Source organism: Brienomyrus brachyistius, chromosome 18 (assembly GCF_023856365.1).
Source record: "Brienomyrus brachyistius isolate T26 chromosome 18, BBRACH_0.4, whole genome shotgun sequence".
Lineage (NCBI taxonomy): Eukaryota > Metazoa > Chordata > Actinopteri > Osteoglossiformes > Mormyridae > Brienomyrus > Brienomyrus brachyistius.
The window spans coordinates 721,546-745,618 of NC_064550.1; the positions used below are offsets into that span (position 1 = coordinate 721,546).

The 24,073-nt window shown below is 47.8% G+C and overlaps 1 protein-coding gene and 1 long non-coding RNA gene across 4 annotated transcripts; one reads left to right on the forward strand and one right to left on the reverse strand.

Annotated features, from left to right (window-relative positions):
• Positions 1–13,250: 13,250 nt before the first annotated feature.
• On the reverse strand, positions 13,251–20,125 carry LOC125713024 (protein ILRUN). Of its 3 annotated transcripts, XM_048983798.1 has the most exons (5): positions 19,792–20,121; positions 17,954–18,108; positions 17,122–17,319; positions 15,845–16,131; positions 13,251–14,903 (listed from the first exon to the last, which is right to left on the reverse strand). In XM_048983798.1, exons 1-5 carry the CDS (start codon positions 19,947–19,949, stop codon positions 14,868–14,870), a joined length of 834 nt encoding a protein of 277 aa, XP_048839755.1. In that variant the 5' UTR covers positions 19,950–20,121; the 3' UTR covers positions 13,251–14,867. The 3 variants fall into 3 exon arrangements, with proteins under 3 accessions (XP_048839755.1, XP_048839753.1, XP_048839754.1); XM_048983796.1 differs by having other exon boundaries at positions 13,251–16,131; positions 19,792–20,125; XM_048983797.1 differs by having other exon boundaries at positions 13,251–16,131; positions 17,954–18,268; positions 19,792–19,931.
• A 39-nt stretch (positions 20,126–20,164) lies between these two features.
• LOC125713032 (uncharacterized) lies at positions 20,165–23,821 on the forward strand. The gene is made up of 4 exons (XR_007383445.1): positions 20,165–20,456; positions 21,037–21,139; positions 22,117–22,199; positions 23,190–23,821. It is a non-coding gene; the product is annotated as an uncharacterized LOC125713032 (long non-coding RNA).
• The last annotated feature ends 252 nt before the right edge of the window (positions 23,822–24,073 follow it).

Below are 24,073 nucleotides of genomic sequence, written 5' to 3' on the forward strand. Positions count from 1 at the left end.
GTGGGCGGGTGCTACGGTGTTTGTCGAGGAAAACCAGCCCGAAAGCTGGATCAACACGGACACGCCAGTCCAAACAGCACCGCTCTCTCCCGCCCCCTCGTGCGCACAGCCCCGGGGCGATTCGGCTTCCCCCCGTTCCCACCACACACACTATGCTATTCAATTGGACGATCTCTGCCATGTTTGGGACGGTAACCTGGCAACGTGTCTATTTCAGCCAATCAGGCAGTGGATCTCCCTTTTGTATTCGCCCCTATTACAAAGGATGTGACCCTTAGCACAGCTTGCAGCTGCAGCCTGGCTGTTTTCTCTATGAGAGCATTTGTTACATGTATCCTGCGAGGGACATGGTGGGGATGCCACACACTTGCAGCAGGGGGTATTAGCTCCCCTAAGTGCCAAGCCTCCGGGACAGGGGGGAGACCATGTAGACCCCTCTCACACCCAGAGTCCGCAGTGCTGCCAGTTTGAGGGCACATCACCACCTGGTGAGACGCCCTGGGATTGCACAGCTCGTGCTGGGCACGTGTGATCCGAGCTGGTCAGCGACGAGAGAATCCGGGGCAGTTGCAGATCATGACCCAATCAGTCCCAGGGCAGAAGGGCCTCGTCTCCAGTGCATGTGTGGGTCGCAGCCCGGACACTGGCTCTTAGGGTGTGGGCGGGACCACGTGCTATGGCTGTCCGTGCAGACAGTGACGTGATGCTGAGCTCACCTGTGCTCCCAGGCTGGACCCTGGTCATCATGACAACCAGTCAGCATCATTTTTCATGATTTATTCTCAGTTTTTTGGGTTCCGTTGGTCTCCTTCCAAACCTGCTTTGCATAGCAGTTGTGCTTATAGCATCTGGAAAAGTCTGCTTGTGATTTATGGTTCTAGGCTTTTTTTTTTTAAAGTAAAGCATTTTAAAGTAAAGCAGAGTGTGTAACTCAGCAAGTTAGAGGGTCTGTACCCATGTGCAGAAGACTGTGGGTTTAAGTCTCATGTTCAACAGCATGATCGTATCCCCGTTGGACAGAGCCCTTAATCCCAACTGTTCCAGCGATGCTAGGTGCTGGCTAACTCTCCCATCTGATGCCAAAACTTACTGTCACCTCGATAGACATGTGTTTGTATTTCTTACTGAGAAAACTACCTCTATTCCTCACAGGAATGAAGTCCCTCACGATTCTACATCATAAACTACATCAGAAACTCCACCTGCTGGCCACATTTTTCACTGGTTCACAAAGTCTGACCATCGCAGCTACGGTTCAGATCCTAGGACGGAGTTTCTATGACCTCGCTGTGGGGTGTCACTGTGTTCTGTATAAACCCCACCCCCCCCCCCCCGCCCCCCCCCGCCAATCACATCGTATCTTATATGTCTGCACAGGGTTTTCCCTTTAAAGGCCCTTGGACACTTATCTTCCTGCAGTTTCCTTAAAAATATATTCCTGAAATCACCTTTGCTGTTGACTGATGCAAATGTCATATAAATGAAGGACGGAGGAGAAGAAGCAGAGGATACAGAGGAAGTACCGCTAGCTTTAGCTGCTCCCCCGCAGCTGTCCCAGGGCAGCAGTGCACGGCGGGCAGGGCGCCGGCCCGTTCGGGAACGTCGCGAATCCCGTGGCTTGGACCTCCAGTGCCTTACAGCATGTTGTGGTTATGAGCGTGAACAAGAACTGGCTGGGCCACATGACGGCATTTTAGCGTGAGATTAGCGGCTATTCAGCCACTGCGGGATCCCAAACCGCAGTTGCCAGTCACAGCCAAACTGTTAGCTGTGAAAAAAAAAGAAATTTGCATCATGATTGATGGGGTTTATTGTATGTTCCCTGAACCCTAAGGCAGGGCCGTCTAGCCCACACCAGAGGCAATTTGTAAATGAAGGGAGAGAGATGGTCACTGTCCCAGTGTGTTTGCAGAGGGTCATGCCGTTTTCTGCATTTTCGAAGGGAGTCGTTGTGGGCAGGTATGCTACCCAACGGGTCGATCTCACACGTCCGGAGGGAGACTATCATTAGCTGTTGCAGCAGTAAAACAGCTTGTCGGCTAATTTGACTGCTCCTGAATATCAGAGCAACAGATTTCCGGGACACTGTACATCATCCGCAGGTGTCAGGGACTTGCTGTCAATTTCCGGCAGACTCCTGGAAAGTCTGGGAGAGTTGGGTTGTCCGCGTGTTCCTAGCTAGGTAGTGACAGATAATTTGCTAAGGAGAAATGAATATTTCAGTTTTAATGGAATGACATCTCAAAATAGCATGTGGTTTTCGAAATGCAGTGAACCGATTCTACACTGCAGCCGCAGTGATAAACAAGTACTGCGGAATAAAAAACGTGGTTTCATTCGGATTTCAATCAAGATCTGCTGACTGTAGACCAACAAAAATTGAAGTTTTAAAGTTTAAATGCCCCCCCCCCCCCCCAAAAAAAAACATACACACAGGCATGCAGCCAGCAAACAGATTATTTGCAGCCTCTCTGATGGAAATTCGTCATAAAGTTTGCTGATGTATATAAGCATAAATCTTTATTTCCTTTGTTCCTTTGTTTGCAAATCATTTCCCTTGGTGGTGTTTGTCTTCATGAACATTCCATAAAAGCATAAAATACAGGAGGTTAGATATGACAACCCCCCTCCCCCTTCCAACCGCTAATCTAGTCCATGGTTGTGGTGGTGGTGGTGGGGGGGGGTTGTATGTCAAATTATGAGTTTCACAGGCACCTCATTCCTTTGCAGAACTGGCACTTTCCCACATGTTCCTCTGGCTGTTTTGCATACTAAAGCTATTCCCCTCATTAAGATGTCCAGGTTTCTGAAATGCCAGGGCTGATTGGCTGTAGGGCCCATGGTGATTGGCTGCGGTGCCTGTTCTGATTGGCTGTAGAGCCCATGTTGATTGGCTGCCGTGCCTGTTCTGATTGGCTGTAGAGCCCATGTTGATTGGCTGTAGAGCCCATGTTGATTGGCTGCTACGCCTGTTCTGATTGGCTGCCGCGCCCACGTTGATTGGGTGAGCTCAGTAATGAGAGATCTTCTTGCGGGTCTGGCCAGCAGGCCTTCTCTGCTTTTCCCCGATGCTCCGGTGTGGAGTTCAGTGCAGCCTCGACGCAGCTGCCTGTGTGGCACCTCATGGCATCATGTGGTCTTACCTCAGCTCAGTCCCCGTCTGCCGTATGGCATCCTGCCAGAGCCCTGGCCGCACTTAAGCTGCTCCGGGGCGAGGCAGGGTGTTCCCCCCCCCCACCCCCCAGCCTATTATATCAGTAGGTGTATCCTCCATGACATCATTCCTGAACCCAGGCTAGCTGAGGCCCCCACTGGTTTCACATCACGTCTATTTTCATGCTAACTGTTCTTCCGTTTGGGAATGGAAAGCCGTGCAGAAGTTCAAGTTGGGCGCGTAAACACACTGTATTTGATTAGCCATCACTCACTGGGGGCGCTTTCATCTGAAAAGCACGTCACTGCTATAAATGCTGTACTCCAGCTAATACAAACACATACATTAGAACATGCTGTCAAACTCCTTCTTTCTCTCGTGCCTGGAAACAGTCCAGGTGCTGGGATCAGACACTAAGGGGCTGTGGATGTTTTTTTGTCGGGCTGCTCCTTCATCAGCTTCTCCATCTTGGTTGACCTGGAACAGGAAGTGTCTGGCAATCTGTGTGTTTTGAATTTTGGGTACAAGCAGCAGACCACACACTGCGACTGATCGCCATGACCCAGTCAGTCCATGTGACCAATCTCCACACCGACCCCTTGCTGTTACTCGGTAGCGTAACTGAGCATTTTATTCATGAGCTCAGAGGTAACCTTGCTTAATTTAAATGAAGCTGGTTTTCTATGGTTCGGATGGGTCACTGACATTCGGTGGCTGTGCCAATCTGCGCAGAACCAGCAGCTTGAACCTTAGACCAAGACAGAGCTGCTACGTCGTGGCAGAGCTGGGGTTAGATGTTAGTCGTCCAGACCAAGATTTTGTTTCGACCAACCAGCGGAGTATAAAGAGTGACCTTTGCAGAGCACTCGCCTGCTCGATTGGAATAAATCCTTGGTCTGGATTTGTACTTCCTCGACCAGAACTTTCCACCTCTGGTCATTCCTGCAGAGGAACAGAGGCACTCTCTTGTTATTGATTATCCATCCTTTCAGAATTGGACGTGATTATTATTATTATTCAGTCAGAGATTCACGGTGGTGGGGGATTTCAAAACCTACGAGAACTTCCATTCAGCTCACCTAGGGCTGATCTTAAATATTCTGCCATCTCACGTCCGGTAATGGCCGTGTCACTGTCATCGTGAGAACCTCTAACCGGAAGGGACTGCCTCAGGCAGCTCAGTAAACATGTGAGAGGTATCAGTTTGGCAGGAACACAGGAAAACGCGGATTCAACTGAAGCTGTGTGTTCAGACCTACATCTGCTGAAATCGGGCCTGTCTCAGCCCCCTAGGCAAAGGTTGCAGATGGACTCAGCCACAGATAGGATCAGGTTTCGCTGTTGACCCATCCCAGCCTCGCTCGGTGAGACGCACGCTCCTCGATAAGATCTAAACTGACGCTTCCAAAGGATTTTAAAGATGAAACATTTGATAGACGGCTGCAGGGCTGAAATGCTGGTAAGTATGTGGAGGAAGTGGAAAGGCAGTGGGCATTCATGTGTGGGAAATGAAATGCAGCAGAATGGTCTAGAAGAACAGAGATTATACCCAACCAGCTCTACCTGAGCCCAAGTAAATCTGTAACGTTAGAAGGCAGATCCCAGCGTGAGGCTTCAAGGTTTCGGCTAAAAGTCCATTGGGTTCTATAATAAGCTTGAGATGGAGCAGCCAGACATCAAATCAGGTCATGGTTTGGGAGGGGGGCAGCGTTAGGCTCTGTGGCCCCCGTCACACCAAACATCCAAACTCTAACACCCCTTTGTGCTATTCCTTTTGGAAAAACCCAGCAGAAAAGCTTCTTCACTCCTGTGGTCCATCGCCCTGGAAACTGAAATCGGGCACAGCCAACGAGACAGGACACTGCACACCCCGGGGAGGCAGGGGGTGGGGGGGGTTGGGGGGGGGAGGGCAAGGGAGCGAATCCCTACGTGGATGTTTTTAGCTACACATGATCGGTTTGTGGAATCGCCAGTTGATCTGCGACTCTCATGTTAGGATGGGGTTCAGTAAGGCAATCAGCACAGAAAATAGTCTGGTGAGAGACCACCAGCACAGCGAAGGGGTCGTAGGATGTCAATGAGGTCAATGTGCAAGAATCTGCTCGCTCCTGAACCCGCTGCCGTTACCACTATCAATCATTCACCAAACCCCAATCAGACTCCCCTTCAAAGAAAAGGTGTCCCGGAATGTTCACAGCTACGTTTAATCTGACGAATCCGAGCTTCTGAATTGGGTCAATTTGATGGTGAGCGACATGTGGGCTGTTTGAGGAGGTGGACCCTGAACCAGAGGTGTTATCAAACACACCGAAGACATTCCTGCACTGACATCAGCGCCACAGGAAGTCCTGTGCTCAGCTGTGTAAACGCTTGGTTTCTGAGTGGTAAATGCATGGCACACACAGCAAAAACGAGCGCACACAATTTTTAATGACATACATGCATGCACCGTTAGCATCCATTGCTAACTGGTGATGTCTGAACAGGAATATTTAAGCTGTTTATCTGAAATACCCTTATAAACTAAGACAGGCTGCTCAGACCACAGAAAGAAGAGCTTATGAAGACTACAGGGTTTGATTGATCGGTTTATTGTGTGCATTTAAAGTCCCTCGGCTACGTTAGCAATGAATCAGATAATATTCCATGGCTCGTTTTCTCCAGATAAATAAACGCACCTCCTCTTCCTGACAGGCAGTCTTGCAGAACATAAATATTTGCCCCAAGAGCCTCCTGTACATTGTGTTTGCACAGCTTTGCACAAATCGTCACTGGGGAGAGCGTCTCTCTTTCCTGCTGGCGGTCGGAGTTAGGAGGCTGGCCCCTGCACTCACACAGCGTCTCACGGCGAGCTTCTCCGCCGCGTCTGACACTCCAGCAGCGGCCCCATGCTGCCTGACCTTTTTGGGGACTTCTGTGGGTTTGCGAGCAGGCTGAGGGGGGCTCTCTCTCCCCCACCGGAGGCCCCGCATGCTGCAGAGCGGGTGGCTCCTTCCCTGACTTGTCCAGTCACACTCGACTCCATCCACAGCTGGACTTCAGGAAGTCTTCTTAACATAAACTTTGTTTATAGCGGTTCACAAATATTTAGAATCTCCATTGGCTATGTTTATTAACAGCACTTTTAATGGGCATGTATGCCATCAATGTTTTCTTTTTAATAAAGATTATGAAATGTTTTCCTGTTATCTGCCCCCCATCCTTGTGATGTAACCCATAACAGCACCTTACTCTGCCCTCTCAAGTCACATGACAAGCTTGTCCCCATCGTTTGCGAGTCCATGGCCTTTTTGCCCAAGTGAGGACCCTGCATTTAATGCAGGTGCTCAGCGCTCATTCAGTCATTATGGACAATGTGTTCATGCATAATGAACCCTAACCCCATACCAACACCAACCACAGTAGCACTCTTAAATCTGTGGGCTCAGAATGCAGGTGTGCATGTGAATGTGTGTCACGTTCACGCAGGTGCAGGTTCAGGTGCAGGTGCAGGTGCAGGTGCAGGTGCAGGAGTCCAGGGAGTTGGGTGAACACAGAGTTTATTTGGGGTAAAACCCATTCAGGTGCACAGACCAATCAGGCAGAGACGACGTTAATGACCAGACTAGGGAAACATTCACAGAAACACACTTAAATACACCGAATCAATAAAACACAATTAGAAACAGCTGATAACTCCACACGAGGTAAATGAGGGGGCGTGGCACACAGGAGGATCAGAATGATTGGGCATGACAATATGAATTCCATTACTAATGAATAAACAATTGACATTATCAAACGTCCGTGACAGTAGATTTATGGCTGGGATAAACACGTTCTTCAGAATACGACATCGCCACTATGAATCCTGGTGTGGAGACTTGATCAAGATGTAAGGGCAACTGCTGTATGGAGAAAAGTGTTGGGAGGCATCTCTTAATCATTGGATTCAGGTGTTACATTCAGACCCATTTCCACGGGTGTATAAAATCAAGTATCAACCATGCAGTCAGGTTTATAAACATTTGTGAAAGAATGGGTCATTCTGAAGAGCTCAGTGAATTCAAGCATGATACCGTCATAAGATGCCACCTTTGCAATAAGTTAGTCGATGAAATTTCTTCCCTGCTAGATATTGAAAGGTCAGCTGTAAGAGGTTTTATTAGAACGTGGAAGTATTTAGGAACAACAAAAACCACAAAGTGGCAGATCATGTAAAGTAACAGAGCATGATTACAGAGTGCTGAGGTGCATAGCATGTAAAAATCGCCAACGTTGACTCGATAACTGCAGAGTTCCAGACTTCCGCTGGCATTAACCTCAGGACAGAAACTGAGCAGCAGAAACTGAGCACCAGGTTTCCATGGCTGAGCAGCTGCATGAAGGCCTGACATCAATGCCAAGTGTCAGATGGAGCAGTGCAAAGCACGCCACCACGGGACTCTTGAGCAGTGGAAACGTGTGGACACGTGTGGAGTGACGAATCATACTTCTCTCTATCTGGATGTCTGATGGACGAGTCTGTGTTTGGTGGATGCCAGGAGAATAATACCTGCCTGACTGTATTGTGACAACTGTAAAGTTTGCTGGAGGAGGGATAATGGTGTGGGGTTGTTTTTCAGGGGTTGGGTTAGACCCCTTAGCTTCAGTGAAGCTACAGTATGCCAAGACGTATTGGTCAATTCGCAAGGAGATTGAGGTGCCTGACCTCACAAATGCTCTTCTGGGTCAACGAGCAAAAATTCCCACAGACATCCATCCATCCATTTTCCAAACCGCTTATCCTACTGGGTTGCGGGGGGTCCGGAGCCTATCCCGGAAGCAATGGGCATGAGGCAGGGAACAACCCAAGATGGGGGGCCAGCCCATTGCAGGGCACACTCACACACCATGCACTCATCCCTATGGGCAATTTAGCAAGTCCAATTAGCCTCAACATGTTTTTGGACGGTGGGGGGAAACCGGAGTACCCGGCGGAAACCCAACAACTACATGGGGAGAACATGCAAACTCCACACACATGTGACCCAGGTGGAGACTCGACCCCAGGTCCCAAAGGTGCGAGGCAACAGTGCTAACCACTGCACCACCATGCCGCCCCTTCCCACAGACACACTCCATAAATTTGTGGAAAGGATTCCCAGATTAGTGACAACTCGATATTAATGCCTATGGATTTAGAACGGCATGTAAAAAAAAATCCTGTGAATGTCCCATTACTTTTGTCCACGTAGTGTATATCAACATTGTCTTTTGGTTAAAAGAACACTTAGATGAAGGCTGTGCATTTTTAAAGTTTATTTGCCATTTGTACTTGTATGGAATGTCTTAGTTTCATATATCCCATCATGCTCTGCTTTTTAAGACACAGTCACACAGATAAGTGAAGCTGGGGGTCTGAATGTGGACCCCTGAAGCATGTTTGTAAAGGCCCAGCGGACATGTGGCTTCTCTGCGAAGGATTGGATTTGACCCACCGAGCCACACAGTGCCCCTCCAACCGCTGACTCTCTCCATATTCCATAACTGTTTATCCAATGCACAGTCATGTGTGCGCTATATTGTTCTAATGGGTGAAAGGTCATGGCACCTCCCTCTGGGTGATGTGGAAACCGACCCACACGGCATCTCGTTCTCTGCTGGAGCCGCATGAGTGATGAGGGAGAGATCGGCCCACCGTGCAGCCGAGGCGTGCTCCAAGAGGCCAGCGTGACCAAAAGTGACCTAAGATGCCCCCCCCCCCCCCCCCGCCGCCCCCCCCTTGACGGCAAGAGGCTCTTTGATATGACGTCTGTGGTGTGGCAGGTGTACACAGAGACACACGCGCAGGCAGGCACGCACACCCACGCCCACGAAGCGGCCATGTGTGGAGGCAAACAGAGGTCTGTGCTCCCCCCCCCCCCCCCACTGCGCCTCCTCCTCCTCCTCAGCGAGCCCTGCGGCTGTGGAACTTGGCTGTGTTCCCCGCAGGGCGCCGGCCTCACCCAGCACCTCTGTTTAAACAGAAAAGCCTTTCGACAAACAACCCAGCCTGTCGCCACAGCAACGGTGACCCGTTCCCAGCCGTTGGGATCTTTCACCAAACCAGTGACCAGAGGGGGGTCAGAGGTCAGCGGTTTGGGGAAGCCTCCAGGGGGGGTGATATAGCGCCCTCCTTACCTGGGGGGGACAGTTATGATGATGGATCCTCAAACGTTAACCACTGGGGTCTGTCAGATGACCCTCTCTTTGTCATTTGACTAAGGGTATCGTTATATGCAAACAGTACTTTTACTGAGAGTTTTACTCTCAGTAAAACACTTTTAACCCACAGTATTAAATCCTTGTAGTATTTATACAGCTTTGAGCAAAATAAAACTGAAAGGTAATGCATAGTATCATATTTATATACAAGATTCAAGACTCCATTGGGTTTATTGTCATTCCGAGAACATGGGGGCAGCGTGTTAGGGAACGAAATTAGGTACCAAGGTCCCGTGAAGTGCACTGTAGTTTAAAATAAGCATTTACTTCTAGGGGAAAAACATACAGCGATGAGTTTGATTTCCAATGAATTGAAGTTATCTCACACAATGCTCTTTACTTGGCACTCACAAGATGTTTATTCAGCTGTTACTTGCATTAAAAAAAAAAAACCCCAATGTACTAATTTGTTGCATACACGTGTAAAACAGACGTAACACCTCAAGCCTAAAGTCAAAAAGGTGACCATAATTATATATTAGCATCAGTACAAAGTAAAAACTTATCTAATGTATTTTAATGTATGACCATGGATCATACAGCTGAAAATGACAAATATGCTTTTAAGTGTGTATACAATAGGGAGACTAGATAATGGATTACCTAATGTACAAACTCCGTAAAATGTATTTGACATTTAAATTCATTCATCCTTTCAGGAAAACATTTCATTCAGAAAGGCAGTGTGATAGTTCCTCATTTTTAATCACCGTTTGATCTGCCTTAAAATTTCTAGAGATCGTCTATGTATGTTTCTGCTGCTTATAAAGTATCCGACTGTTTGGAAGGGGCGGGGCAATTCATCTCAGTGCACCAATCACATTACCTCAAACCGTAAATGGCGTATTTGTATTTGCTGTAGCAGGTGCTCGTTAATTGAGATCTACTCCCGTGTCCTTTTAGGTAGAAGGTACGACACAATAGTTGCCATGACCTTCAGAAAAAAAATGTTTCTCTGGCGCTAAGGCCGATTAGTAGGAGCATGAGAACTGTACGAATAAAGGGCTGCGATCTTTAAATGACCCGAACCCTAAATGCTCCGAGGACTGCCTGACCTTTCTTTAAAAAATTGTACGTCGCTTTGGATAAAAACGTCTGGCGAAATAAATTAAATGTTAATAATGTCCAGCTTACGATTGTGTAAAAGTGCAGACGTAATTGACGTAAATTATGTTCATTTTGCAGTAGGAGATAACGATCGCCTTTGATTGTCACTGTCGCCACTGGTTCACATATGGAGCCTGGTTTGCTTTCATAACAGACAGCAGGTGTACATAATTATTCTTCAAACGTCGATAGCACCGCAATATCTTAAAATATAGTGATTACGCATGATCTATTTTAAGAAGGGGTGTGATATTTAAATAACTTACCGTTAGGCCACAACAGATAAATCCAGATACGTTTTTTTCCCATTAAATTACAGGGGAAAGTTATCAAATATATCCCAGACAGCACCATGTTGTTTAAACGTTGAATTATAGTTAAATGCGTTGAAATATGGTCACTGTTAAATTATCATGGTTGAAACTGAATTGATTTTTGGTCAGATCGATTTTCAATATTGAAAAACTGATGGTGGCAAAACCTTGATTCAATGTTGATAAATTTCTTGCGTGTCACGCCAGATGCGCGAGATGCAGCCACCCTGCCATTGTGTTTAACATACCAATGATATAAATGCCCATTTTGAAACGACTGATTTCAAGTAATCACAAGGCCATAAAACTGATATTTAGAATAAATAATTACAATTCTAGTCCCACCAAGAGCCCATGTTTTAGCAAATCCCGTGATAACAAAATCGGCACGTTTGTAATATGCTATTCGCATCACTCGTACATAAAAACGTGTCTGTTAAGTAAAATTACATGCAAACGTGACAAGATTTAAGGTTTTAGCATGATCATAATGCTTTCACAGGTTGTGAAATTAGATCTAGTGAAAGCCTGTGTTTATTAGAAATACGAGTACGTTAGGATGACAGTTACACCGCCAAACTTTATAAAGTGTCATGTGCGTTACTGTCTGTTACACTCATCTGTTGCTCTGCATTTTGCATAAAATCTGAGCGCCTTCTTGTGACTCTTAATCTGTTTAAGGAGCAACGTGTCGGGCTGGATAAACCAAACTAATGTTGGAAATTTTAGTACTGCTGGGGGCCAAATGCGAAGCAAAAAAACAATACACATCTAGTATAGCAACTGACGGGTTTTCACGGCTGTTGATTCAAGTGAGTCACCAGTTCCAGCCGTGTGCGTAGGTAATGCAATTAAACATCTCATTTTGTCAGTCTGATCATTTGCTTAGCTGGTCGTTTTTATTTGCATTTAATGTGACAGGAAAGCTCGATTAAGCGTCATACAAAGGTACATAAAGCGCTGTCGGCACTATGATAAGAGGCTGCAAAGTAATAAAACGATTAAACGATTTAAATATATTTCTCATTTCTCGCCAAAATAAAAGCGAGAACTGGGAGAAGTACTGCAGAAAATTATGTTAAGCCTGAATATCATTTTAACTGCATACGTTTTGATTCTAAAATATATGTATTCCAATTGAGGTTCAAAAACCAAATATCATTGAAGTATTTCTCAAACCAGCAAACTATCAAAGGTTTATTAATATTTTTTCCCTTTAATTATCCCGCATAATTTGCTTCAGCAATGGAAGGACGTTATTCACGTATTTTAATTAGAGAGCATATTTCGTCTTGTATGTCTAAGGGAGTGAAGCTGTTTCTCTGAACAAATAAGTAGCAGTAAGGCTTAATGCGAATTTAAGGCCACGGTAAAATGTGAGCACAGAACCGAGTAGGGAATGTGTCTCCGACCACATCACTGGTCATTCTGTCACAAGTCTTGTAGGGCATACCGGTTCACTAAGAGCAAATGTGCCCTAACAGCACAGTAATCCTTCGCATTGCACTGCATTGTTCCTTGTTACCAACCGTCTTTGACTTCAGGGCCTTTTCCAGAGAAAACTGCACTTTCCTTAAGAGCCCGGAACCTGAAAACTGATGCTAAACCAACAGGCACCATAACCAACCATATCCGCACAGCCATCTGCCACCATCCTGCCTTTTACTTCCTGCTTATGGGCCGGTTTTGGTTACATCCTGAGTTTACAAAAAGGGCACCAAACAAAATCGCCCTGCTGGGCTGCAGATTGCAGTATAACAAAGTGTGAGAAGCCATTTCCAAAGGTACCCTACAAGTGATTGTCTGCAGCAGGCCAGTCTCCCAAGCCAAGGAAGTGATTGAACCAGCCCCTCGTCTAACTGTCTGCTAATTATTCATTTTAATTCTTTAGCCCTGGTTTTCCTCTATAAATCCTGTTTACTATTTTCAGACTTCCAGGAAAGCACAGGGAAGTTTGTCTTGCAGGAATGAACCCCAAACTGCTCAGGGTCCATAAAACACAACATTTAATGCTTCAAATCTATAACAAAGTGATCATTTCCAAGCCAGTCGACCTTCATGTCTTTGACAGCCACAGAAATGTTTAACGAAGCCGCCCAACGTTAAGTTTATCCTTATTTGACGCAAGTTTTTCCTTATTTGACGCAAATACCGCCATCTTGTAATGGAGGGGGGACAGCAAGACAGAAAACAGGTTCTCATCCTACAAAAATCTAGCTAAACGCTGTCTGGTGAAGTTATCAAAGCAGAGGATGGTGCGCTTGGATAGCTGAGGGCACACAGGAACATCTGCATCAACATCTGAGGCTCCATGGATGGTTGCAGGTTCAAATCCTAGAGTCAGCACAGTGATGTCACAGTTGAACACCTCACCCCCCACCCAATGAGTGTAATGATACTTACTGTGTGTGTGTGAGAGAGAGAGAGAGAGAGAAAGCCAAAGGTGAACATTCTCTTTTCAGTGTTAATTTAATCATACAAATGTTCATTTATACATACAAGTAAAAGGATTCCATTTTTCAGGTTTCTTCATTCGATGTGCTATCATAGGACTCTACACAGACTGGATTCATTCATCCCAGTGCCCCACACAGTCCGACATGCACCCGAATCACAGAGGAGAAAAACAAAACGAAACAGAGACCATCCATCAAGGAACCTAAAAAATTCAGACAGTCAACAAACAGAGCAAAGGAGAGAAGAGGAAGGCAGACCGGTGAGTGTATACTTTTCAGGATTGGGGGGGGGGGGGGGGGGGACTGCCATTTGGGCAGGATATTGTATAAACACAGCAGATTGACAGGGATGGTGGATTACAGCCGTGCTGGAACTCGGAGCTGACAGCCAGTGCAGATGGGAACCATTACCAGCGGCCGGCACCAAAGCTCAGGGGACCAGAAAATTGCCCTGCAGCTAAAAAAAAAAAAAAAAAAAAAAACACACTACTGCTAATAGTCTGATCGAAGAGTATTAATAGTTGAATATGTTACATGACTGTCTATTCTTCCATCGAGAAGCATACAGAGAGCTTATGGAAATTAAGTCGTTCCATAGTGTCTCCAAAATGGCTCATGAAAACATTACTGACATAACGATGAATAGCCTGTGTTTTTCCCCAACTTAAAAGCATTTAATCCATATTATACAAAACGCTCATGGGCTCCAGCTTCTGGGGCGGGGGGGGGGTTGCTTAACCAAGATCCAGGGGGCTCTACGCCCCTCCCACAGAGACCGGAACACGCCAGCGACCCGAGACGGCCGCGCAACAAGCGTGTGCCGAATGCAACTGAACACGCCACCCCAAAAGCCGCAGACCGAGGACAGAAGCGGGAATCGGTTCGGTCAGAAGCAGAACGTCAGCAACCTGGCAGCTTGGCTACCTGCCTCAGGGTAACTTGTCGAGCAGCGCCCTCTGCTGGTAAGTGATGGTGTTGCGTGCCAACTCATTCTTTTATCCACTTACAGCACCACCTGGTGTTAGATGTGCAAGGCAGAGCTTTGACGGAAGATACACAAAGACAGCAGGACTCAGAAAGGCCGGGATCTTTCTCTCTGCACAAATATGACCTTCCTTCTCTGAAGAACCTTTACAGCGGAACAGGGAAGACAGCACCCCAGAAAGTAAACACCGCTAAAGGAGGAGAGCGGGGAACCGGCGTATGATGTCACACAGCAGCCCACAGAGCCGCTGAGGACCGCTTCGTCTGCTTGGGGACAGTGGTGCTCATTGCTCCTCGCTAAACTCTACTCGGTGCTCGAAAACTCAGACTCAGAGGATACAACGGAAAGAAAAGGACATCCGGTATGTACTCCATGCCCCGCAAAAGACTCATAGCACTCTGATCTTAATTTAGCATTCGCACATGCATTCTCCGGGCATACAGGGATCACACACCCTTATCTTCACTGTTCATTTATATCATCATCAGGGAGAGGAAACAGGATCTGTCAAGTGTCCATACGAAATAATTCGGAGCTGCTCCCAGCCGGCCCAAACCTCCCCCCCACCACCACCACCCTCGGGGCGGCGGGAAGCAGCACCGCTGAGCCGTGGCTGGAGGCTGCTTTTAAGACTCTCCAAAGGGGTAGGGCCCGTGGATACCCTGCAGAAGAGAGGGGGGGGAAGGCAAGAAGTCAGTAGGATCCGGGGTCCTCTGAAGGTCCTTCACACGTCTGCAGTGATACCGAGTGACAGGAAGTCTGCGAGAGGTCCCACCTGAAGCCCGATTGCAGGATGGCGCTCTTGTTACACCCTGATCAACAGCACCTTTGCCAGGGTGCCAAAAAACTCCATCACTCTTTTACAGGAAAAAAAGGCCAATCTTTGTTTAGAATGACTGTTTCCCCAAACACTCCCACACATGCCCCGTGTCCAAGATAGCGTGCCCTGGCAATGACCAGTCTGCGCAAGCAGAGGCTAAACGCTGCCCTGCTGCCATTCCGCCATGCCGGAGACGCTATCGAAGGCCCCGAGGGACAGCAGCCAGCTCCCCAAATGGCTGGGCAGGGCCCTATCAGGTTGCACTCATCTGTTCGGCATGTGGGTCGATAAGAGCAAGGTGGTCACCACCCCCTGTCAGCCCCAGCAAGGCGGGTGGGGACCAGTACCAATATCCAACCTCACTTTCGCCAGCAAATCAAGGGCCCCGACTGGCAGTGCCAGGCCGTGGCCGGGAAAAGGCAGACAGCACACTTCCTGTTACTCAACAGCAGAAAGGCCTTTAGGCTAATCACTACCCCAAATTACTGCACAATCATCTGTGTCTGTGTAAAAAATAAATAAAAAGCAAATTAGCCTGATAACCTCCAACCGCAAATCACTTGTAACCGAACCCTTGTTCAATACAGACTTGGATGGGATTGGGGGTGGGGGTGATTTCCATGCAGCAAGTCAATACGCTCCCTATATGTAATGAGCCTGCATTCCCGCACTGTAACATGGTTCATAACCCTTCCTTTCCCATGAGCCTTTAGTGCGCTCACATGGCAGCCCCCATGGAAACATAGTAACCAGTGGGGCCACGAAGGCCCTCCGCTCACTCACCTGACTGTATGTCACCACTGACAGGTTGTTTTGGAGACTGTTTGGTGTTATATTTACAGAGGTGTGTGACAGTCCATTTTGGTCCTGCTGGATGCCGTCCGAGTGGCCGTCCCAGGGACCGCTGGGGCTCCCGCTGCCCTTGTTCCTCTGTGGCGAGGCGAAAGGGTTGAAGTTACCCTCGACGTTGCGGTGGGGCTGGGTGTTGAATTCCGTCTCGAAGGAGGACAGCTGCTGCGTGACGCCGAGTAGACCGCCCACCTCCACGCTGAGGATCACCCAGATCACGTCTGTGCACAGAGCCGGGGTGGAGGGGCTTAATAGGGAGTGTGGGCTGCGGGGGAGGTTAACGCACGCCGCACGGAACATGCTGCCGCGTCCAGTCCACGTTCCCACACTACATCCCAGTATCCCATCGTTTCACTAAGCCTAACGCATGGACCGCCAGCCGCCGGACCGTATCGTGTACAGCTCTACTGACCGCAGCTTCCTTAAACCTTAGTTCATACTTCACTTTTCCCTGTGCGCTTTCGGGCTGGGGATGCGGACGGTCGCGGTCGATACATGCATCCGGCAGGGATATTCCACCAGACCAGGAGAGGGCAGATGTACAAACACAAACACACGCAGTGTAGTGAAACAGATATTACAGAAACAATGCATTCCCCGGTAAATTGAAAACCTTACAACAAAATCAGCCTCCCCCTCCCCACTTGGCGAATTTTACTGCCGATATTTCAAAATGCCAAAATAGTGTTGCTTTTTAAAATACTGTATACCTGGATACAATGTCTGGACACTATGAAAAATTAGATATGCAGGTACCTCCAACCCTCCTCATACAGTTGCTCACCATAACTGTTAGAAGAACAACAGCTGTTCTTCCTCTCCTCTTTCATCATTAACCACTGATCTGTGAAAGTCCACGCTGCCACCTACTGGAAATGCCTAAACAATTACCATGGGTGGTGGATGCGCAAGGTTTCCACTAGACATAATACCTGGCCTACAAGCACACCCACCGCAGCTGTCTGCAGCCAAACCCTGATGACAAAACGTATGTCATTTACCCTTGTCCATAACCGAAACTGCATGTGTAAAAGTCAAATATGAAATGGTCTTAAGCCCGGAAAAGGCTTAACGGATACATTTCAAGGCTGCTGCCATAACTGAGAAACTTTCTGGGGACATATATGACTTTGCAAGTTATTTCCTAGCAAAAATGAGCCCACAGGAAGTGGACAGAGGAGGCGGGAGCTGCAGTGTCTCGGCCTGCATACCCCCATAGAAGAGTCCAGTGGCTGTGCACATCCTCCACTGGCCCTGGTACATGCCGGGGGCAGCCGGGCTGCGCATCTGCACGCTGACGTCGGACACCTCCTGCGGCTCCAGCGAGCGAACCAATACCATGTTGACGTGACCAAACTGGTCCCCGCCCACATACTTCAGACACACCCCTGGGGGCCAGGACTCTGCCCCTGTGAAGCAGAGAGAGAGAGAGAGAGAGAGAGAGAGAGAGAGAGAGAAAGGACCTTTAACGGGCAAGGGGGTATATCAGGTGCGCAGGGCCTGAACTCCTGAATCCAGGCACCTACATGGAACCTGACATCAGAAGCCGGAAATCACACAGCAGGATTCCCCTCCCAGTCATTATCTGTAATTTACCGAGCGATGACCACATAGGCTCGTTTATACGTGTAACTGAGTGGTGCTGTTACAACATCCTTCAGAGGCCCCATTATAAGGACTGAAAGCTGACTGGTCCACTGCAGTCACATGTCACTAACTAATCACAGCCTAAAAGTTCATTTAATCCCTGTAACCTGTTTTTGCAGACCTGTTTCTGGCAATAAGAACATAATGCTCCAATAAACAAAAGAGTGACAGATACAGTGTACAGATAAACAGATTAATGTCATCTGTCAATCTGCGTGATGATGTTAATGTCCGGGCCACAGAAGTTCTCGGCAAGCTTTTCTTCATACACCATCGTTCTGAACAGTAAGCAGACTCACAGGTGCCGATAGCCCTTAACCGGGGGTTACAGCTGTTACAGATCCGGTCAGCTAGTGGGAACAGCCAGCCGCTCAAAGACTGGGAGGCCGCACACACCTGTGTTCTGTATCCTCCAGGTCTTTGTGAATGGTGTGTCGGGGGGGACGGACTCCCCCTCGCCGATCGTCACGTCCTCCACAAACGACATGGACGGCGCGTTTATGTTGGGGCTCTCAAAGTCGTAGTACGCCCCAATAGCAGCCTGCAGGTTCCTGCCACAGGAGTGAAAACGGTCATTTGTACGGATTTTCGAAATGAACATTATCAAGGGATTCCAAGCTTCCTCAGCAGGTACAGGTGCCCAGTTCATGGTGGCTGCCGGTAAACATCTTCGAGTCATCAATCAGAAGCCTCTGTTACTAGGCCTTAAATCTGGAAAGAAAAAAAAAAAAAAACACACCACTTTACGGAGGCTTGGTCACGTTCTCTGTTTCGGGAGAGGAGTCATACAGGAAACGCCCTTCAAAGGGCTCTAATGCTGGAGATATCACTGGAAGCTTGCTGGCACTGATATAAGCAGCCACACCCTTTACTGCAGCACTTCTTGTATGTAATAATTTCAACGAGAGTGGAGGGCATTCCCCAGAGGATCTCACTATTCCTGAGAAAGTGCTCCAGGACACTGCAGACAGTATCTCTCAATAAACCATGGCAATAAAACCTGTGCCTCTGCAGTGTGTACAAGGAGGGAATAGACCGGTCAATCGGGGACAGAACCATGAGGAGAGTATCGCCTATTGCTCCCTGCATGGCATCTGTGCTCGATTCCCAGAATAAGGTGATAAAGTACTACAGCAGGGTGACCACTCAAGAATGAACCAAAAACTTCAAATAAGTGGTTTAGCGTGTGACAATGAGAGTCGGTGTGTCAGCACATTTTGATATCAAACACCTCCCAGCCTGTCCCCGGACCAACTGGTCTGTTTTCTGCAAACAAAACTGTCCAAAGGTACCGATCGCGTTAATCTTTCTGCAACGTGAGCATGCGGGCTCATCCTTTCCCAGCAACTTGCCCAATGCACCGAAAATCGCAAACTTAAATCCAGTGTCCCTTACAGCCATCTCGCAGCCCTGGAAACATGACGATGGGACAGAGAATCGGGTTGCTGCTGGCGTAAACTGTCGGTCGGAACACTAAGCACCCTACACTGTGATTTTATACTATGGTTAAGGTTCGAGCCTTTGGCAGAGGCATAACCCAGTTTATAGAATTAACGGACCCGACGGGGAAAACGCGTCATTTATGCAGGTCAGGTTCATCGTACAGGTACATGTCTATGCAGAAGACCCACATGAAGCACCTGCAGCCACTCAGCACCGTCCAGCTGCACCTCCGACAGCCGCACAGGGACTGCCACACGGACTGGAGCTTGGAAAGCGTTCACACAGCGGGGAAAACATCCTATCCAAGTGGTATCACCGGAGGTCGGCTCATGCAGACTAGGGCTCCCTGACCCATACAGTTACACGGTCAAGTCAGCAACCCCCAACTCGGTGAAGGAAAGCCAGCCCGAGTGGAAGAGGTAACCGGACCGGGTTAACAGCGAGTCCGACTCTACCATGACCTCCCATTAAATGGAGCACCCCCAGAGCTGGACGTGCAGCCTGTCCCTCTACATCAACCCATCTAGCCCTCCGTATGCCGCACTCACTGTCGCTAGACTGCTGCTTCACGGCAGGCGTTCTGGACTTGGCACAGGCCAAGCGCCCGACACCGACCACCGAGGCGCCGGCACAACCTTACCACAATACACGGAGCCTCCATACACAGGGAAAGAAGCGGAATCCAAGGGGCGTTTATTTATAATTATAAGGCTCACAAACGACGCTTTACTCTCTGAGGTGGGCTAAGCCGGGGTTAGCGCAGCGGCTAGGCCTCATATCCCCGGGCTCACCAGTTAGTCATGTCCAGGAAGAAGGCGCAGCCCGCGGGGTTCAGCTGGAAGCCGAGCAGCCTCTGGAACTCGGATATAAGCACGTCTTTGTCGGTGGTGCCCATACAGCTGAACTTCTGCATGAACTCCGGGTCCAGGTCCATATCCATGCCCTCCATGGCGGGTGTCCCGGGGCGGAGACGGGGGGTTTTCTACTAATTTAGTCCGAGGCCTCAACCAGGCATAACAAGCGAGCCGACAACAAGCCCAGTGCGCATGGGCGCGGCGGTGACGTGCGTAAACACGAGAGTGCCGGAAGCACCGGGGAGCGCGAGGGGCTGGAGCGGTGGTGGGCAGAGCCCTCTGCGCAGCGTGACGTCAAAGGGTGCGCGTGCCATATGTCAGCGTTCACGCTACCGAAGAAGCGCATTTCGAGGTGTTATCATAGTTTGTTAACGGCAACTCGTTAATGCTAAAGTCGGAATGGGTAAATTAAATTAAAAAGTAAATTAATGTTGCATTTAATTATCGGTTTACATTGCGTCATGTAGTTCCCCCCCCCCCCCCCCCGATTGAGGAGGCGCTGCAGTTAAGCGAGTAAGCGGTGTCATCACTTCCGACTGCGGTGCAGCGCCTTGCGGTTCCCAAGCCAAAGGAATTTAAAATTATTTAGTAAACATGCCGAAGTGAGTGCCCTGGTTCTCTTAATGGCTGTTCTCTCCTAGGCTGGATCAGTGTGATGTCAGTCTTATTAGTCTAATTTTAGAAATTGGGGAACTGCTTATTTTGTGTTTTTGTACTGGTGGCGGGTCAGGGGGTCTTTTATTACTCGAGAAACAGCTGCGAGAGTTGTTTGAGTACCCCGTTAATGTTATGCATCCTGTAAATGAATCATAAACGTTATAGCATGTAAGAAATCCAGAATATTCATATATTATTTATATGATATACAAATACATAGTTTGCATGCTTCCATGTGTTTATGTGGGGAGTCGTTTTGCGTGCGTTATTGACTCATGTCTTCTGCGATAATTATTTCAGGTTTTATTGCGATTACTACCGCGGTACGTACCTGACACATGATTCTGTACGACCACCCATCCTCAGCCATATCGGCAAGATAGATGCGTGCAAATATGCGGTTAGATTTATTTTATTTCGAAGAAGAATCAACCACAAGACGGTCGGTTCGATGGCACAGTGCTGCCTGGCTCGTTTTTTTTTTTACTTCTAATTTTAATGCTGTTTAAAATGTCCTTTTGACAGCCTTCCGTGCGGACAATGCATTGTAGTGGTCGAAAGCACAGAGAAATCAATTATTAGCGGAAATGGATGAAGGAGCAAGCACAGAGCCTAATAGATAAAACAGGTAAGCAGAATGTTTACATGAAGCAACACATCTGCTTTGAATGAAGTTGTCATTGCACAATAACAACATTAATGACACTTTATTGATCTCTGTAGGGAAATTCTCTTTTTGCCTACCCCGTCTTGCTATCTGTGACACAGATCTACAGTATATGTAGGTGAGAACAAACTTGGCAGTGGAGGCCAGCCACCTGCAATGGTGGCTGGGGGTTAAGGGTTGATTTATATGTCTGCGTCAAACCTATGCAGGTGGCCTAAGCCATTGCAAGCTTTTTATACTGCGCTGGTGTGTCTCTGTCACTCTGTCAAAACACTAGGTGATACGTAGTTTTGGATGTCGTATTCATTGTCTTCCAACCCTGCAATATGTTCAAATGTTGAATCACGCAATTGAAACAAGAAAAAAAAAAAAAAACGTTTGACAAAATATCCATTTATGGTGTCTTAGTTATATTTGTGCCTCTCCAACGGTCCCTGCGACAAACTTGGAAAAACGTTGAGCCGCCACAAAGTCACTTTCATGCATTTTCCCCTCTCAAGTTAATGTCTAGCCTGCTTCTTACTTTTTTTAGTCTTGTAAAGAATAAATAAACTTACTGGAGGTAAATAAACATGTTTCAGACCTGTCGCTACGATGCCTGGGGTGGGTGAATATGCTTTTTTTTGCTCCCATAAAAAAAAAAATGAATGCCACCAAACAGACAAGTGACAGTTTTTGCGTTCTGTATCGCTGCAACGTCTAGTTACATTTCTTGGGACGTGCATGTCAGGCTACAAGGTAGGATCCACGGCCGCACTTACAACATCGGTTTGATTCAGAGCATGACTGTTCCGCCAAAGCTGGGCTCAAACCAGCAACCTTCTGTTTACAGGCACAGAGGCTGAGCCGCACGCTACCCCCATCATTATGGTTTTCAGCAGTGTGTTTTGGTAGCGGTTTCTTTGTGTCTGATGCGTGAATATCTTGTTTTCCCCCAGCTGCTGCCTTCCAGCGACGGAAGATCCCAGCCACACCGTTCCCCGGTGCGGCGCCTCCGGGTGGAGCCCTCCTCTAAATATCAGTGAGTAAACACAATTTGCTTTGCCTACTTTGCGGTATCATTGTCTTTGAAATGTCTAAGTGATTGAGTGGCTTCAAATCATAAAGCCAGGACAGTGTTCTGATCCTTAAAGATCCAGTCAGTGTAAACAGAAGACAAAGGATCATTTCTCGTATCATTACAGGTGGGCCACCACATCCTGGGATAACCCTTAGATTATCATCTGGCTAATGAAGAAGTCCTGCTTTATGGAGTAGCCCGCTGGTCTGCAGGGATCTGCTGTGTTTGATTTTGTAGCTACTTATACACAACAGTGTAGTGCAAGGGCTGGTTTTGTCTCGGTTATGAGGAATGTAGAGTTTCTGCAGGTGGAGCATCCATCTTCTAAATTGGGGATAGGTACGTCTGATCCCGGAGTGCCGGCATCCAGAAGGTTTTCCATCTTACCTGATGAGTTACTATCTGTCTGAGGTCTGGTGTGGTTCACCAGAGACCAGGTAGGATGGGAAAACCTGCTGGATACAGACAATCCAGGATCAGGGTTGCCTACCTTTGTTTTAAATAGTTATCCTGAGGTGTGTTTCATAAAAGCTTCTATTGACAACTTACATGGTTGAACCCATTCAGTTGCATGGTTCCAGCTGTGGGAGTTGCTAACATAGTTAGCAACTATGCTTTGGGGAAACGCACCCCTGGTCTGCGTTGTGGGTGGACCCTGCAGCCTATCCCAGGCAACGCACTGCACAAGACAGGGGTACACCCTGGATGGGATACTGATTCACTGCAGGACACACAGTCACACCTGTAGGTGACACCGTGCAGGTTTAGTGTCCCTCAGAGCTGATTAATCTGTTAATAGATCACCTGAGTGGCAGAGTTTCAAAGGAAATGGTGTGTTTTGTAACGGTGTGAGAATCGGATCGGGGCACATTAATCACTTTGTTTCAGACAGGCTGTTCTGGTTGTGGCTTAATCGTGGTAAAAACCCTCTCTGTGTCTTTCATTCCACAGCTCCCAGCATACGCCCACACCTTGGGTGGCCCTATGCAGATAATGCCTGCCCCCCCATGATGCGGACCCCAGCTCAGCCCATGATGGGGCCCCTTTGACCTGGCATGGCCCGGCCTGACCAGTAGATCTGTTCCAGCTCTGGCAGTCCCCGTTCCTCCCCCTCCCCCCACGATTGGGACACCATGCAAGTGAAGACGTGAAGCTCAGCGTGCTATCAGCCCCCCCAAATACCACACAGACTGTCAAATCCCAGCACCTGTTCACTTAAACCAGGGGGATATCTGTGCCGGACCTAATGTAGCTAAAGTCTTCAAGCTATCTGAATAAAGTATTTTGTAATGCCACCTGGATCTAACGATGCATAGGTTAGCCGGAGGTGTTCTTCTTTCTTCCCTGATATTTGAATTGATGCCCTTTATTCCTGTTTGTAGTTACAAAACCTGCTCCTTTTTCGTTTCGTACTGGACTGTAAATGCAGAGACGCACATGAACCTTTTGGATAATGTTTTGTGGTTTAGCCTTTTAAAGCTACTTTATAGTTTTAACTTATTTGAGAGATTAAAAAAAGCAAAAACTGAATTTGGTTGTGTGCCATTTAATTATCTTGTCAAAATAAACATATGCATTTTTAACAGTGGTTTCTCTCATGAGTTGGAGGCCCCGGGGCAGACCTAAGGCACGCAGGGGAGATTTCATCTCCCAGCTGGCTTATGAATAGCTAGCTTTTCTCAAGGATGCAGTGCCCTTGAATAGCTGGTAAAATTGGATGTAGGATTTCTTACTGTAGTCTCCTAAACCATAAAATCGTATGAAACTAGATTAAGTGTAATTTTCCGGACAAATATAAAAGTGACTATATGGATGATTTGAGCAAAATTATTTAT

Bases quoted from the DNA above. Each gene is read 5' to 3' on its own strand.
- LOC125713024 (XM_048983796.1), bottom strand. From the start codon at position 19,949: ATGGAGGGCATGGATATGGACCTGGACCCGGAGTTCATGCAGAAGTTC. The intron at 17,320-17,953 runs GTGTGTGCGGCC...TCTGCTTCACAG, and splicing joins CTGGAGGATACAGAACACAG to GGGCAGAGTCCTGGCCCCCA. The intron at 16,132-17,121 runs GTATGCAGGCCG...CTCTGTGCACAG, and splicing joins CACTGGACTCTTCTATGGGG to ACGTGATCTGGGTGATCCTC.